Genomic DNA, 12,792 nt, shown 5'->3' with positions numbered 1-12,792 from the left:
GCAAGATTACTGAATGTAAGTACATTATTTACCTTCAGAGGTGAATGTATCAAACCAGTTGCCATGATAAAAGTTTTGTAGTTGTGCACTCCTAAAACAATAGCATGGTATTTTGTCACTGTAATAGCTACTGTAAATTGGACAGTGCAGTTAGATGAACAAGAATTTAAGCTTTCTGCCCATATAAGACATGTCTATGTCCTGAGACATTTTCTTGTTACTTACAAAGTCATGCTAATCACATTAGCGCACGTTAACGCAACCGTCCCGGTGGAGGGACAACGATCTCGTAGAGGTTACTCTAGAGTCAACGTCCGCGCCTCCATGTGAAATCGAATTAGCATAACATAATAAATAAAATCTGTCTGTTTAAACTAGAGATATGGTTTTTGCATGAGCTGATAATCTACCGCCTCCTACAATGGCGACTTTCCGCATCTGCGGGGTGGCCGAGCTACAGCTGTGTTTGTCAGACCATGAGACATCTCGAAAATCGGTCCTCTCACAAAAACCTTTGTAGCATCCGAATGGTTTGGCATCCAAACTAATATGACCACTCTATGGAAAGATGAGACTCTCACGAACACAACGGTCACGTGACTCGTCTAACCACCGATCTGCCAACTTCTGTCTGTATCGTCTGAACAGTTTGGCTAGGACGCCCACAAGCATCACAAAACTCGTCTGAAGGTAGTCCAGTACCAGTTAAAACAATTAATGGAACAGTATATTTGGAAGTAGTTTAGTGTTTAAAAAAAAGTGGGGGGTTAAATATGGGTACATTTAAAAATATAAAAAAATAAAAATCCTGATCTTTCTTATATCTCTCAGATATAGGACAGCCACTTTAAAACAAACTTAATTTTGATTCATTTTTTTCCAGGTATGAATCTATTGACTAATAGCAGTAAGCCCCCCCCCCCCCCCAGCTTAGACTACTAAGGGTTAACATGGATACTTGTCAGTATTTGGGGTAGAGCACTCTTTGTATCTGCCCATCTGCCTTCTGAAGATCCAACCACTTCCCACACAGGAAGATAGTGGTGACCGAGTTGGCTGTGTTGGTAACCTCCACACACTCCAGGTACCAACCAGAGTTGTGGCTTGAGCCATCATGCTCAACTTTGACCCTCAGCAGCTCCCCTAAATCCAACATCTCCAGAATAAAATGATCAGTTTGTCCCCGCTCAAAAAGGTTTCGGGAACTTCTGCTTTAAGGAACGCTTTCCAGAATCCCCATTGGAACCATATATGGTGATGTAAACGTTAGAGTCAGTTCCGGCCCTTTTGACGTCGCCGGTGATGACAATTATCTCGTATTTGACGGGTACGAGGCTGCGGACCTTGCTGGCAAAGCTCTCAATGGTCTTAAAGCATTCGAAGGTCAGAAACTTGTCCCGTTTGGCTGCTAGAGGGATCTGGGCATCACAGTGGAATAAATACCTGGACAGGAACAGAAAGAGAAGCATAATGACATGAGTTTAGACATGACGAGGAAAAATACCTGTCTTTGTTTCCCAGAGGTTTTCACTCACTTGTTTCCAAGTCCCTTCTCTGTCACCACAACTTCCAGGACGTGCCAGAAGGCCTCACCCTTCACCTTTTTGCTGTCTTTAGTCGTGTGTCCCACACAGATGCCAGCTATCTCACCCACATGCTTGGAGGAAAACTCAAACGTGTCTGTGGCTCCACTGAAAAGAGACATCCACAGGATTTTACTCTCCCTTCTTTGATATATGTAAAATAATTATTCTTCTCAGCACAGTATGAACTTCACTGTCCTGAAATTAATGGCCTGCTGAAAACAGTAAGATCAAGAGAAAAGGTAGAATGCCAGAGCACTTGAAAGAGAAGAGAAGATTCTTTAGGGGAACCAATAACAAGAGAATAGCTTGAAGTGTTTCTTTGAGAACCTACCAAAGGAACCTCTTTTTCTTTGAACTATTCTCTAGCACAAACTCCTTTGAACGTCCCCTCTTTCCTTCCAGCACGATCCACACATTCTCCTTGGTGTCTGCGTCATCAGTGTTAGCTGTTGTTGTGGCAATTTCATATTCTGGAGAAAGAATTTAAAAATGCAACCTCTTAAATTCCAACTGAATTTATTCATGACATATGTGCCAGCCATGTAAAATATAATAATAGATCTACAATCCCTAGCCTAGATGTTAGGTGTAGGGATTGAAAGGAAATGTAAACTGATCTGGTAGACTACATTCACTTATATGTTGATATTAATTTATATGGAGTCTCAATTAACCGAACATTCCAAATGGTACATCTAATAGAGCGGCCATCCACTTATCATGGAACATTCTATTTCTCTGGAGTTTTCTTGGCTCACTAGTCTACATCAGGGTCAGAGGTGAACTCACTGGTCTTGTCACTGAAGTCTAGGATGTCGTTGTTGGCACAGGCCAGCTCTGTCATGATCTGCCCGTCGTCCACATTCTTGGCCAGCCAGCGGCCACATGGGAAACGGAAATTCTGGTCCATGGTCTCATCTTTCACATCAATGTACTCCAGGTGCCAACCCGGAGCAGGACCTGAGAGAAACACAGGTTTATGGCTTATATTATTGCCTCTACTCCAATCAGCCACTTCAAGACTTACTTTAGTTTTCCCTTGCTGTAAATCCTGTGTACAGAACTGCAGATGCCAAGAAATCGATCAATCAATAGTGAGAAAGAAAGCTGTCCTGTTTCAGTCCGTTTGGCCACCGCCATCACCGTTTGTGATAAAACTATGTGGCATGGCAAATGAAGACCTGTCCCTCACCCTTGTTGTCATGCCATACGCGGATCTTGGAAAGCTCTCCCAGGCTGAGGATGTCTGGGAAGCGGAACACATCTTTTGACTTCCGCTCAAACTTGTTTCTGCTACCTCCCTCCTTTAGTGCCAGCGTACCAGTGTCTCCGTTCTCCCCAAACACTATCAGGAACACGTTGGCATCAGTGCCCGCGCCTGGAAGAATGGGGGAAAAGGGATATTAAAGATGGTGAGAAAAAAAAGGTGGAACTAGAGGGTGCCTAGTGGGTGCAGGAGTTTTTCCCATGTGGAATTTTGTTCTCATGTGGAGCTGTTGTGACCCACCTCCGATGTCACTTGTCTGGACCTGGATGATGTAGGTGGTCCTCTCCACCATCTCCTCTCCATCCACCACCGCTGCCAGCTCACAGATCTTAGTCCTTTTGGGCCCTTTGGTCTTCGACAGCCAGTTCTCATTGGTAAACACAGACACCTCCTCTGTGGTCAGGTTATGCATCACGATCTAGAGGATACGTACAGTATGCCATACATACCAGACATATATATGAACATTTTAATCTATTAGCAGACTCTCAGGGTAATTTACAGAAACTGTTTTGAGATAAGAAGGCTGAAATAAACACGAGCGCGTGTAAATGGAGCGTAATTCTTTTTTCTCTAAGCATATTCTGAACTTGAACTTAAGCATGAGAATAGGATGCTATTCACCCGCTACTCATTTGGGGTGGAGATCAAATAAATGAAGGTGTGGCAGAAGTATGTCTATGGCAGCGTTTCCCAAACCCGGTCCTCGGGATCCCAAGGGGTACAAGTCTAGGTTTTTGCCCTAGCTCTACACAGCTGATTCAAATAATAAACTAATCATCAAGCTTTGATTATTTCAATCAGCTGTGTAGTACTAGGACAAAAAACATAACGTGCACACCTTGGGGGCCCCAGGACTGAGTTTGGGAAACGCTGATCTACGGATATGCCTTCTGACCTTGTCTTATTTTCCCTAATAATTCCACCACCTTTACGAGTGAGGAAACCATGAACAAGGTCTAACGAACCTGCCTATTCCAAGTGGAAAAAGCATTCTACTTTGTTTTTCCAAATAGAAATCCAACCATTCAGAGGGTCTCCTGAGTGGCGCAGTGGTCTAAGGCACGGCATCACAGTGCTAGCTGTGCCACTAGAAATCCTGGTTCGAGTCCAGCTGGCCGCGACGGGAGACCCATGGGGCGGCGTACAATTGGCCCAGCATTGTCCGAGTTAGGGGAGGGTTTGGCTGGCCGGGAGTTCTGTGGCGGGCTGACACGGTTGCCAGGTGTGTGGTGTTTTCTCTGACATATTGGTGCGGCTGGCTTCCGGGTTAAGTGGGCATTGTGTCAAGAAGCAGTGCGGCATGACTGGGTCGTGTTTCGGAGGATGCACGGCTCTTAATCGTCTCCCGAGTCTGTACCGGAGTTGCAACGATGGGACAAGACTGTAACTACCAATTGGACACCATGAAATTGGGGAGAGAAAAGGTAGGTAAAAAAGGAATAGAACCATTCTGCATTACAACTTAATAAGAGCCAGGTAAATGAGTAATCTGTTTGGATAAGGGAATTGTAAATATAAATTACACTCGTTTTACATCTATTTGTTGCACCCTCTACAACCACTGTGATAATTATTTGACCACGCAGGTCATCTATGAACGTTTGGACATCTTGAAGAACGATCTGGCCTTAATGGCCATGTACTCCTATAATCTCTACCCGCACAGATAGAAGAGGACTGGCCACCCCTCAGAGCATGGTTCCTCTCTAGGTTTCTTCCTAGATTCCAACCTTTCCAGGGAGTTTTTCCTAGCCACCGTGCTTCTACATCTGCATTGCTTTCTGTTTGGGGTTTTAGGCTGGGTTTCCGTATAATCACTTTGTGACATCTGCTGATGTAAAAAGGGCTTTATAAATATATTTGATTGACTGATTTGACCGTATAATCGCTGGAGGAGACAAATGTGCAACCAGTCATATGGCAGCAAACTGAAGCATTGCAACATATCAACCTTCCCACAGTAAAGTTTATGAAATGTTGTGTCATTATGCAGAATTTAAATTGTACAGCCTTTTAACTTGCAGGGATGGGCACTCTCAAATGTCTTAATTATAGGCTACCCCGACTTTCTCTGTTTCCTATTTCTATCATGTTAAATATGATCCACTGTCAGTGTCGATCTGTTTCCTATTTCTATCATTTTAAATATGATCCACTGTCAGTAGGCCTAATAACCACACATATTCAACAACCCATTTACTGTTGGATCCCTTCAGTTGGTAGGCTTTAGCCTACATTATCATTCCATTTAATTACATTGTTTTGTTTACCTTCATTTGCTGAGGATTACATGTAGGCTAATTAAATCGTTATGGAGTGGAGCGCAGACCAAGCCGTAACAGTTTGAGCCCAACCCATTGGCGCATTAATGGTTAGTGCAGGCAATAGATAATAGTCTAGCCTACTATTTTACACTATTTCCCCGATTATAATTCTATGTACACTAAACTTCCAACATTATCATGGGTTGAAGAACTGAATGTGCCACAAGCCACCGTTTTCTTTCTTTTGTGGTTAAAGGCTTTACAAACCAGTTTTTTTTATGATTCATAAATACTTTCCTAAACCTAAATGATCAACAAGATCAGAGTATTTTTTTAAATCTATCAATTGGTGCTGAAACGGAGATGAATAAGCATATATTTAGATGGCTTTCTTTCATTGATCCCTAATATTCTGAACCCGTTCTCTCAATATATTCTAGTCTGTTGACAAAATTCAAACTAAAAGGTACACCGTATTTAAAGGGATGGCTTACGATAAATGTACTGAAAACCCTATTAGATGAAAACTCCACGAGAAATTCTGTTGACCAGCAAGTGGGAGCGTTTTCAGCAGTTGAATGTAATTTATTCAGAGCGTGCAAGGTAGCCACAGCTGCAGAGTGCGATACAAGACTGAATAAGGTGTTAATACTGAGAAGTGAGCAGGAAAGGCACGTATAGGAAAGACGTACATTTCCTAAGTCTGAATCGGCCCCTATGAGCACGGTAAGTTTGAGTGCCAACCCTGTCGAGGAACCAGTCAGGGCGACTCCCAGAGCCGTCGATGCGAACCCTGATCTTCTTCAGAGGAGCGATGTCATCTATCTCCAGGTTAAACGTGTCTTCTTGACCTCTCTCAAACCTGTGGAGGAAGACATGGCTAGATAAGTACAAGGGCTCCAATTGTTCGAATAATCGTGGCCAAGAAAAAATAGCCTCTTAAACTCTGAACCCCTCTGGTGGCATTTTCTAATATACTTACTATTTTCTAGTATACTACCCTCACAATGTACATTTCAGTTTCAAAACTATAAGTCCTACAAACACATACTGTTAGAAAGGTAAGGACTGTGGGATTCATATAAAAGTGTCAGAAACAAAGCAAAAAAATAATTACTGAAATGTACAGTTTTTTTGTACAGTGCCCCCCAATTGTCCCCATGTTGGAGAATAAGAGATTTGAAAGTCTAGGTTTGAAATAAAACATGTCACCAATTACTGTTCCAGAAGTATTTTGTTTATGTAAAGAATATACATTTTTCAGTTCTTTTGGCCTCGAAACATTCCATAGGAACACAGCCATTTTAAAAGTGCAGGGCTTGTGCAACGTGCCATGCCTTCATTTATTGTCTTATAGGAATGATATACATATGAGAGAGCTGAAGTCTCTATCCATCTTTGCTGTAAATACACCCCTGTCTGATTCCAAATCCGTCCACTAGATCGCAGTAGGAGATCACATGACGTCTCTTGGCCACCTGAAACCAGTTGCGTCTAGTTTGGGTAGTGAGTCACTCTGCTAAAATGGCTGAACGGATTTTCAAGCCTGACATCTTAAAATGACCTTAGCAATTAAGGCTTTCAAGCTTGTGTTGTTGAAGTAAGACAGGTGAGGAACCTTAAAACGTATTTTCCCATTCACGTTTCCTATTGTAAACGATGAGCTAGATCAGTGGCGCATGTGGAGGATGCATACAAGGAAATGTGGATGGAGAAGCATATGCATTGCTTTCCAATGACTACCAGGGTGTACCCTTTCCATGCATACTAAATGTTTGCACTTTTGGTGACTTGACCTACATTGCATACTCCATGAATATGACCATAGCGTATTATTTATGGCCTTTATGTGAGCCGGTGAAAAAACTTGCCGGCCCAGTACATGGCCCAAAGCAACTGTTCAGAGTTTAACAGGCTAGGGTAGGGTACCCCATAATATCATCACATGGACATCCCCTAATGTTGGTACAGCCCAATACAAGTCAACCCAGTCAACACTAGAGTCACTCTATTGAATGACAGTGTGATGTCACCTGTCCTCATTCTTGGGCAGCAGCATCTCCTCTGTGCACCCATTGGCTCCAAACACAGACAGGAAGATGTTGGTGTCCGTCCCTGCATCCTGGATGTCGCCTGTGATGACCGTGGCCACATAGATGATCTGGAGGGGAAACATACATGTGTCCTGTATTTAAGCCCCATTGAGATAGCAGAATCTTTTTCAAGGAAGCCCTCGCTACGAAGGAGCATCCCAAGCACAGGTATGTATATAAACATCCAATCACATTGAAAACACCTCTCTGTCACATAGTGGTATTCAGTGTGTTATTGTCCCAACAAACTTACCTTCCGGACGATATTGATGCTGTTGGCATCTAGTACGTTGAACAGTCTGCCGGTGAGACCGTCTCCTCTGTCCTTGGCTAACCAGCACTTACACTGGAAGATGTACTTGATGCCTTTGGTCGGCACAGCAACCGACAACTCGTCCACCAACCAGCAGCTCTCTGGGGTTGCCCCATTATGACCCAGCTGGAGGGGGGAGAGAAAGAGCAAGAGGGAGAGAAAGAGATAAATATAGGAAGCGAGGAAGAGAGAGAGGTAGAGGCAACCACAAAAGCTGGTAACCTATTAAAATCAAATATCCAAGTATCAGCCTTATTCTTAGCTTAATCCTAACCCTACATGGGTAATGAACAGCTTCCATTCTAGCATGACAAGCCTAGTGAGTAGCGTCCTCATCCTTACCTCCACCCTCTTGATCTCTCCCACGTCAGTTCCGTAACACTGGAAGTTCTCCATGGTCCCTGCGGCGAAGCTCTTCTTCCCCTCAGGCAGGTCCAGCCACAGACGCTCCGTCTCAATGTCATTGGGTCCCATAACGATGACATAAACCCTGGCTGTGGTGCTGGCGTCAGGGTCCATAGCAGTAGACACAGTGAAGTGGTAGGGGATGACTGGCCAGCAGGAAGGAAAGAGAACACCCACACAGTGTTTACATGCTCCCAGAGTTTAATGAAGCAACGTTGCAAACAATGTGCTCGCTTACCTGGACCTTCCTCTAAGACCGCCTTTTTCTTCTTCTTCTTGTTTGCATTCCTGTCCAGCCCTGTCTTGGCCTGGGTGCTCTTCTTGTTTGGATCAACGTTCCTCTCACCCTCATAATCCTGGGAAGTGCCAAAACAATCCACTAAAGAACAACACAATGATGCCAACAGTTCTGATGAGACTAGAACAATGCCAGAAGCTCTGGATATTGCTTTGGGGGGGCTTTACATTCCGCCTGTGAAAGAATCTGTAATATAAACCCTATTACTGTTACCTTGACGTAGAAGGTTCTCTCGATACGTTTGTCCTCCTTCTTCTTGGAAAGCCAACGCTCACACAGGAACATATATACCTCCTCTGTTTCCATGTCCATCACCTCTACCTGGTCCAGGTACCAGTCTGTCCCCATAAATTCGGAGTTGTCGTGGCGAATACGGATCTTAAACACCTGGCCAAGATCCACCGCCTCGATGGAGAACTTATCCACCTGGGAGAGAGAAGAAGAAAGGACGCCATGCAGTGAAGTCAAATTAACCGGTCTGCTCTTAGTGACTACGATGGACTCAGAGAGGCTTGAGGGAATCAGGGACCAGTCATCCATTAAAACCTTGGGTTCTGCCGTGGCGGAGATCTTTGTGGGCTATACTCAGCCTTGTCTCAGGATGGTAAGTTGGTGGTTGAAGATATCCCTCTAGTGGTGTGGGGGCTGTGCTTTGGCAAAGTGGGTGGGGTTATAGCCTTCCTGTTTGGCCCTGTCCGGCGGTGTCCTCAGATGGGTCCACAGTGTCTCCTGACCCCTCCTGTCTCAGCCTCCAGTATTTATGCTGCAGTAGTTTGTGTCGGGGGGCTAGGGTCAGTTTGTTATATCTGGAGTACTTCTCCTGTCCTATTCGGTGTCCTGTGTGAATTTAAGTGTGCTCTCTCTAATTCTCTCTTTCTCTCTTTCTTTCTCTCTCTTGGAGGACCTGAGCCCTAGGACCATGCCTCAGGACTACCTGACATGATGACTCCTTGCTGTCCCCAGTCCACCTGGCCGTGCTGCTGCTCCAGTTTCAACTGTTCTGCCTTATTATTATTGGACCATGCTGGTAATTTATGAACATTTGAACATCTTGGCCATGTTCTGTTATAATCTCCACCCGGCACAGCCAGAAGAGGACTGGCCACCCCACATAGCCTGATTCCTCTCTAGGTTTCTTTCTAGGTTTTGGCCTTTCTAGGGAGTTTTTCCTAGCCACTGTGCTTCTACACCTGCATTGCTTGCTGTTTGAGGTTTTAGGCTGGGTTTCTGTACAGCACTTTCAGATATCAGCTGATGTACGAAGGGCTATATAAATACATTTGATTTGATTCATAGACAGTGTTATTATCCCATGGAACTACATGGTAAACTACACCGAACAAAAATATAAACGGACCATGCAACAATTTCTAAGATATTACTGAGTTACAGTCGACATAATGAAATCAATCAATTTAAATACATGAATTATGCCCTAATCTATGGATTTCAAATGACTGGAAATAAAGATATGCAGATATCTTCAAAAAAAAGGTAGAGGCGTGGATCAGGAAACCAGTCAGTATCTGGTGAGACCATCATTTGCTTTATGCATCTCCTTCGCATAGAGTTGATAGGGCTGTTGATAGTGGGCTTCGGAATGTTGCCCCCCTCCTCTTGAATGGCTGAGCGAAGTTGCTGGATATTGTTGGGAACTGGAACACACTGTCGTACACGTAGATCCAGAGCATCCCAAACATGCTCAACGTGCGAAATGTCTGGTGAGTATGCAGGCCATGGAAGAACTGGGACATTTTCAGCTTCCAGGAATTCTGTACATGCTGTTTGACATCTACCTCGTACAGTTGAAACCGGGATTCATCCGTGAAGAGCATACTTCTCTAGCGTACCAGTGGCCATCAAAGGTGACCATTTATCCACTGAAATCGGTTATGATGTTGAACTGCAGTCAGGTTAAGCCTCTGGTGAGGCCAACAAGCTCATAGATGAGCTTCCCTGAGACGGTTTCTGACAGTTTTTGCAGAAATTCTTTGGTTGTGCAAACCCCCAGTTTCATCAGCTGTCCGGGTGACTGGTCTCAGACGATAATGCAGGTGAAGAAGCCGGATGTGGAGGTCCTGGGCTGACTGACGTGGTTACACGTGGTCTGCGGTTTTTGAGGCCAGTTGGACGTACTGCCAAATTCTCTAAAATGACATTGGAGCCGGCTTATGGTAGAGAAATGAACATTCAATTATCTGGCAACAGCTCTGGTGGACGTTCCTGCAGTCACCACGCCAATTGCACACTCCCCCAAAACTTGACACATCTGTGGCATCGTGTTGTGTGACAAAACTGCACATTCGTGAGTGGCCTTTTATTGTCCCCAGCACAAGGTGCACCTGTGTAATGATCATGCTGTTTAATCAGCTCCTTGATATTTATTTATTTGAACTTTATTTAACTAGGCAAGTCAGTTAAGAACAAATTCTTATTTTCAATGACGGCCTAGGAACAGATTATCTTGGCTCACTAACAGGGATGTAAACAAATTTGTGCACAACATTTGAGATAAGCCTTTTGTGCATTTGGAAAACTTCTGGGATCTTTTATTTCTAATGAAAGATGGGTCTAACACTTTACATATTTGCGTTCATATTTTTGTTCAGTATATATGGTGTCTTTGCAACTTAAAGTGGTAAAGTGTTACCAAATAATAACACATACCGCCCCTCTTTCAAACTTGTTGCTGTTGCTCTCAGACTTGCTGAGTCTGCGTTCCCCCGTGTCTCCCAGGTCTCCGTAGATGGTGAGAAACACTTTGGCGTCGGTCCCTCCTCCGTACATGTCACCCGTTCTCACAGACACCTTATAGGTGTGAGCTGGAGAACATTAAAGTCCGTCATTAATGGCAATTCAATGTAACAGAACAGGAGGGAGGATATCTCCCATATGACCATGTATAGGAAGCTAGGGACCTACTTTCAAGGGCATCCTCCACCTCCATCTCTGTGTGTTTCAGTTTTCCTTCCTTCAGCAGTTTCTCTGTGATAATATCAGAGGGAACGAGCTCTCTCACCGTCTCCCCATCGTCCTCTGACTTGGCCAACCAGCGCTCACACGGTAAGATGGTCGTCTCCGAACCCTGAGGGAGCAGCCATGTTGGAAGGGTTTTTGATTTAGTTTAATGAATTATACTTTGATTATCTGATTCGACTGAATAGATTAACACAATGGGGTAAAGATTACTGTAGGTGATGCTATTGCTCAAACCTCACTCTTCTGTCATCTCAGAGATGAGAAGCAGAGAGAGTGAACAGGGTGAAGGGGACAACGTTTTTAAAATAAGACATAGCCCATTCATGAGTGAATGAGGACAGGGGATAAGGAATGAGACGCAGTTCTTCAGTACCTTTCCCTTCCTGAGTAGGCGTCTGATCTCCACTCTGTCAAGGTGCCAGCCAGGGTTGGTGCCGCTGTTGTCGTGTCCAATACGGATCTTCTCAATGACATCACCCACATCCTCCAACTTCAGGAACATACAGTACCAGTCAAAAGTTTGGACACACCTACTCATTCAAGGGTTTTTCTTTATTTTCAACATTGTAGAATAATAGTGAAGACATCAAAACTATGAAATAACACATATGGAATAATGTAGTAACCAAAATAGTGTTAAACAAATCATAAGATATTTCATATCAAAGTAGCCACCTTTTGCCTTGACGACAACTTTGCACACAATTGGCATTCTCTCAACCAGCTTCATGAGGTAGTCACCTGGAATGCAATTTCAATTAACAGGTGTGCCGTATTAAAAGTTAATGTGGAATTTATTTCCTTCTTAATGCGTTTGAGCCAATCAATGTTGTTTTGACAAGGTAGGGGTGGTATACAGAAGATTACCCTATTTGGTAAAAGACCAAGTCCATATTATGGCAAGAACAGCTCAAATAAGTAAAGAGAAACAACAGTCCATCATTACTTTAAGACTTTAAGGCCAGTCAATGTGGAAAATTTCAAGAACTTTTCTTGAAGTTTCTTCAAGTCCAGCCGCAAAAAAACACCAAGCGCTAACTGGCTCTCATGAGGACCGCCACTGGAAGAGCCAGAGTTACCTCTGCTGCAGAGGATAAGTTCATTAGAGTTACCAGCCTCAGAAATTGCTTTCCAAATAAATAATTCACACAGTTCAAGTAACAGACATCTCAACATCAACTGTTCAGAGAAAACTAAGTGAATCTGGCCTTCATAGTTGAACTGAGGCAAAGATACCACTACTAAAGGACACCAATAACAATAAGATACTTTCTTGGGCCAAGAAACATGAGCAATGGATGTTAGACCTGGTGGAAATATGTCCTTTGGGCTGATGAGTCCAAATGTGAGATTTTTGGTTCCAACCGTAGTGTCTTTGTGAGAGGCAGAGTAGGTGAACGGATGATCTCCACATGTGTGGTTCCCACCGTGAAGCATGGAGGAGGATGTGTGATGATGTAGGGGTGCTTTGCTGATGACACTGTCTGTGATTTATTTAGAATTGAAGGCACACTTAACCAGCATGGCTACCGCAGCATTCTGCAGTAATACGCCATCACATCTGGTTTGCGATCAATGGGACTA

At 43.8% G+C, this 12,792-nt stretch overlaps 1 protein-coding gene across 1 annotated transcript in view; it reads right to left on the bottom strand.

Moving 5' to 3' along the window:
* Positions 1-932: 932 nt before the first annotated feature.
* The window catches only part of LOC124033229 (lipoxygenase homology domain-containing protein 1-like), a 46,402-nt gene continuing 34,542 nt past the window's right edge, over positions 933-12,792 (bottom strand). The window contains 16 exon segments of the mRNA XM_046345199.1: positions 933-1,201; positions 1,203-1,443; positions 1,536-1,691; positions 1,918-2,056; positions 2,376-2,546; positions 2,779-2,964; positions 3,094-3,271; positions 5,865-5,982; positions 7,154-7,281; positions 7,467-7,652; positions 7,869-8,077; positions 8,170-8,287; positions 8,443-8,655; positions 10,897-11,051; positions 11,152-11,314; positions 11,582-11,698. Coding sequence (XP_046201155.1) covers positions 962-1,201; positions 1,203-1,443; positions 1,536-1,691; positions 1,918-2,056; positions 2,376-2,546; positions 2,779-2,964; positions 3,094-3,271; positions 5,865-5,982; positions 7,154-7,281; positions 7,467-7,652; positions 7,869-8,077; positions 8,170-8,287; positions 8,443-8,655; positions 10,897-11,051; positions 11,152-11,314; positions 11,582-11,698 — 2,718 coding nt within the window. The 3' untranslated portion in view covers positions 933-961.

This window comes from Oncorhynchus gorbuscha, linkage group LG04, assembly GCF_021184085.1.
Source record: "Oncorhynchus gorbuscha isolate QuinsamMale2020 ecotype Even-year linkage group LG04, OgorEven_v1.0, whole genome shotgun sequence".
NCBI classification, from domain to species: Eukaryota; Metazoa; Chordata; class Actinopteri; order Salmoniformes; family Salmonidae; genus Oncorhynchus; species Oncorhynchus gorbuscha.
This window is presented reverse-complemented; position numbering and strand designations above follow the sequence as displayed.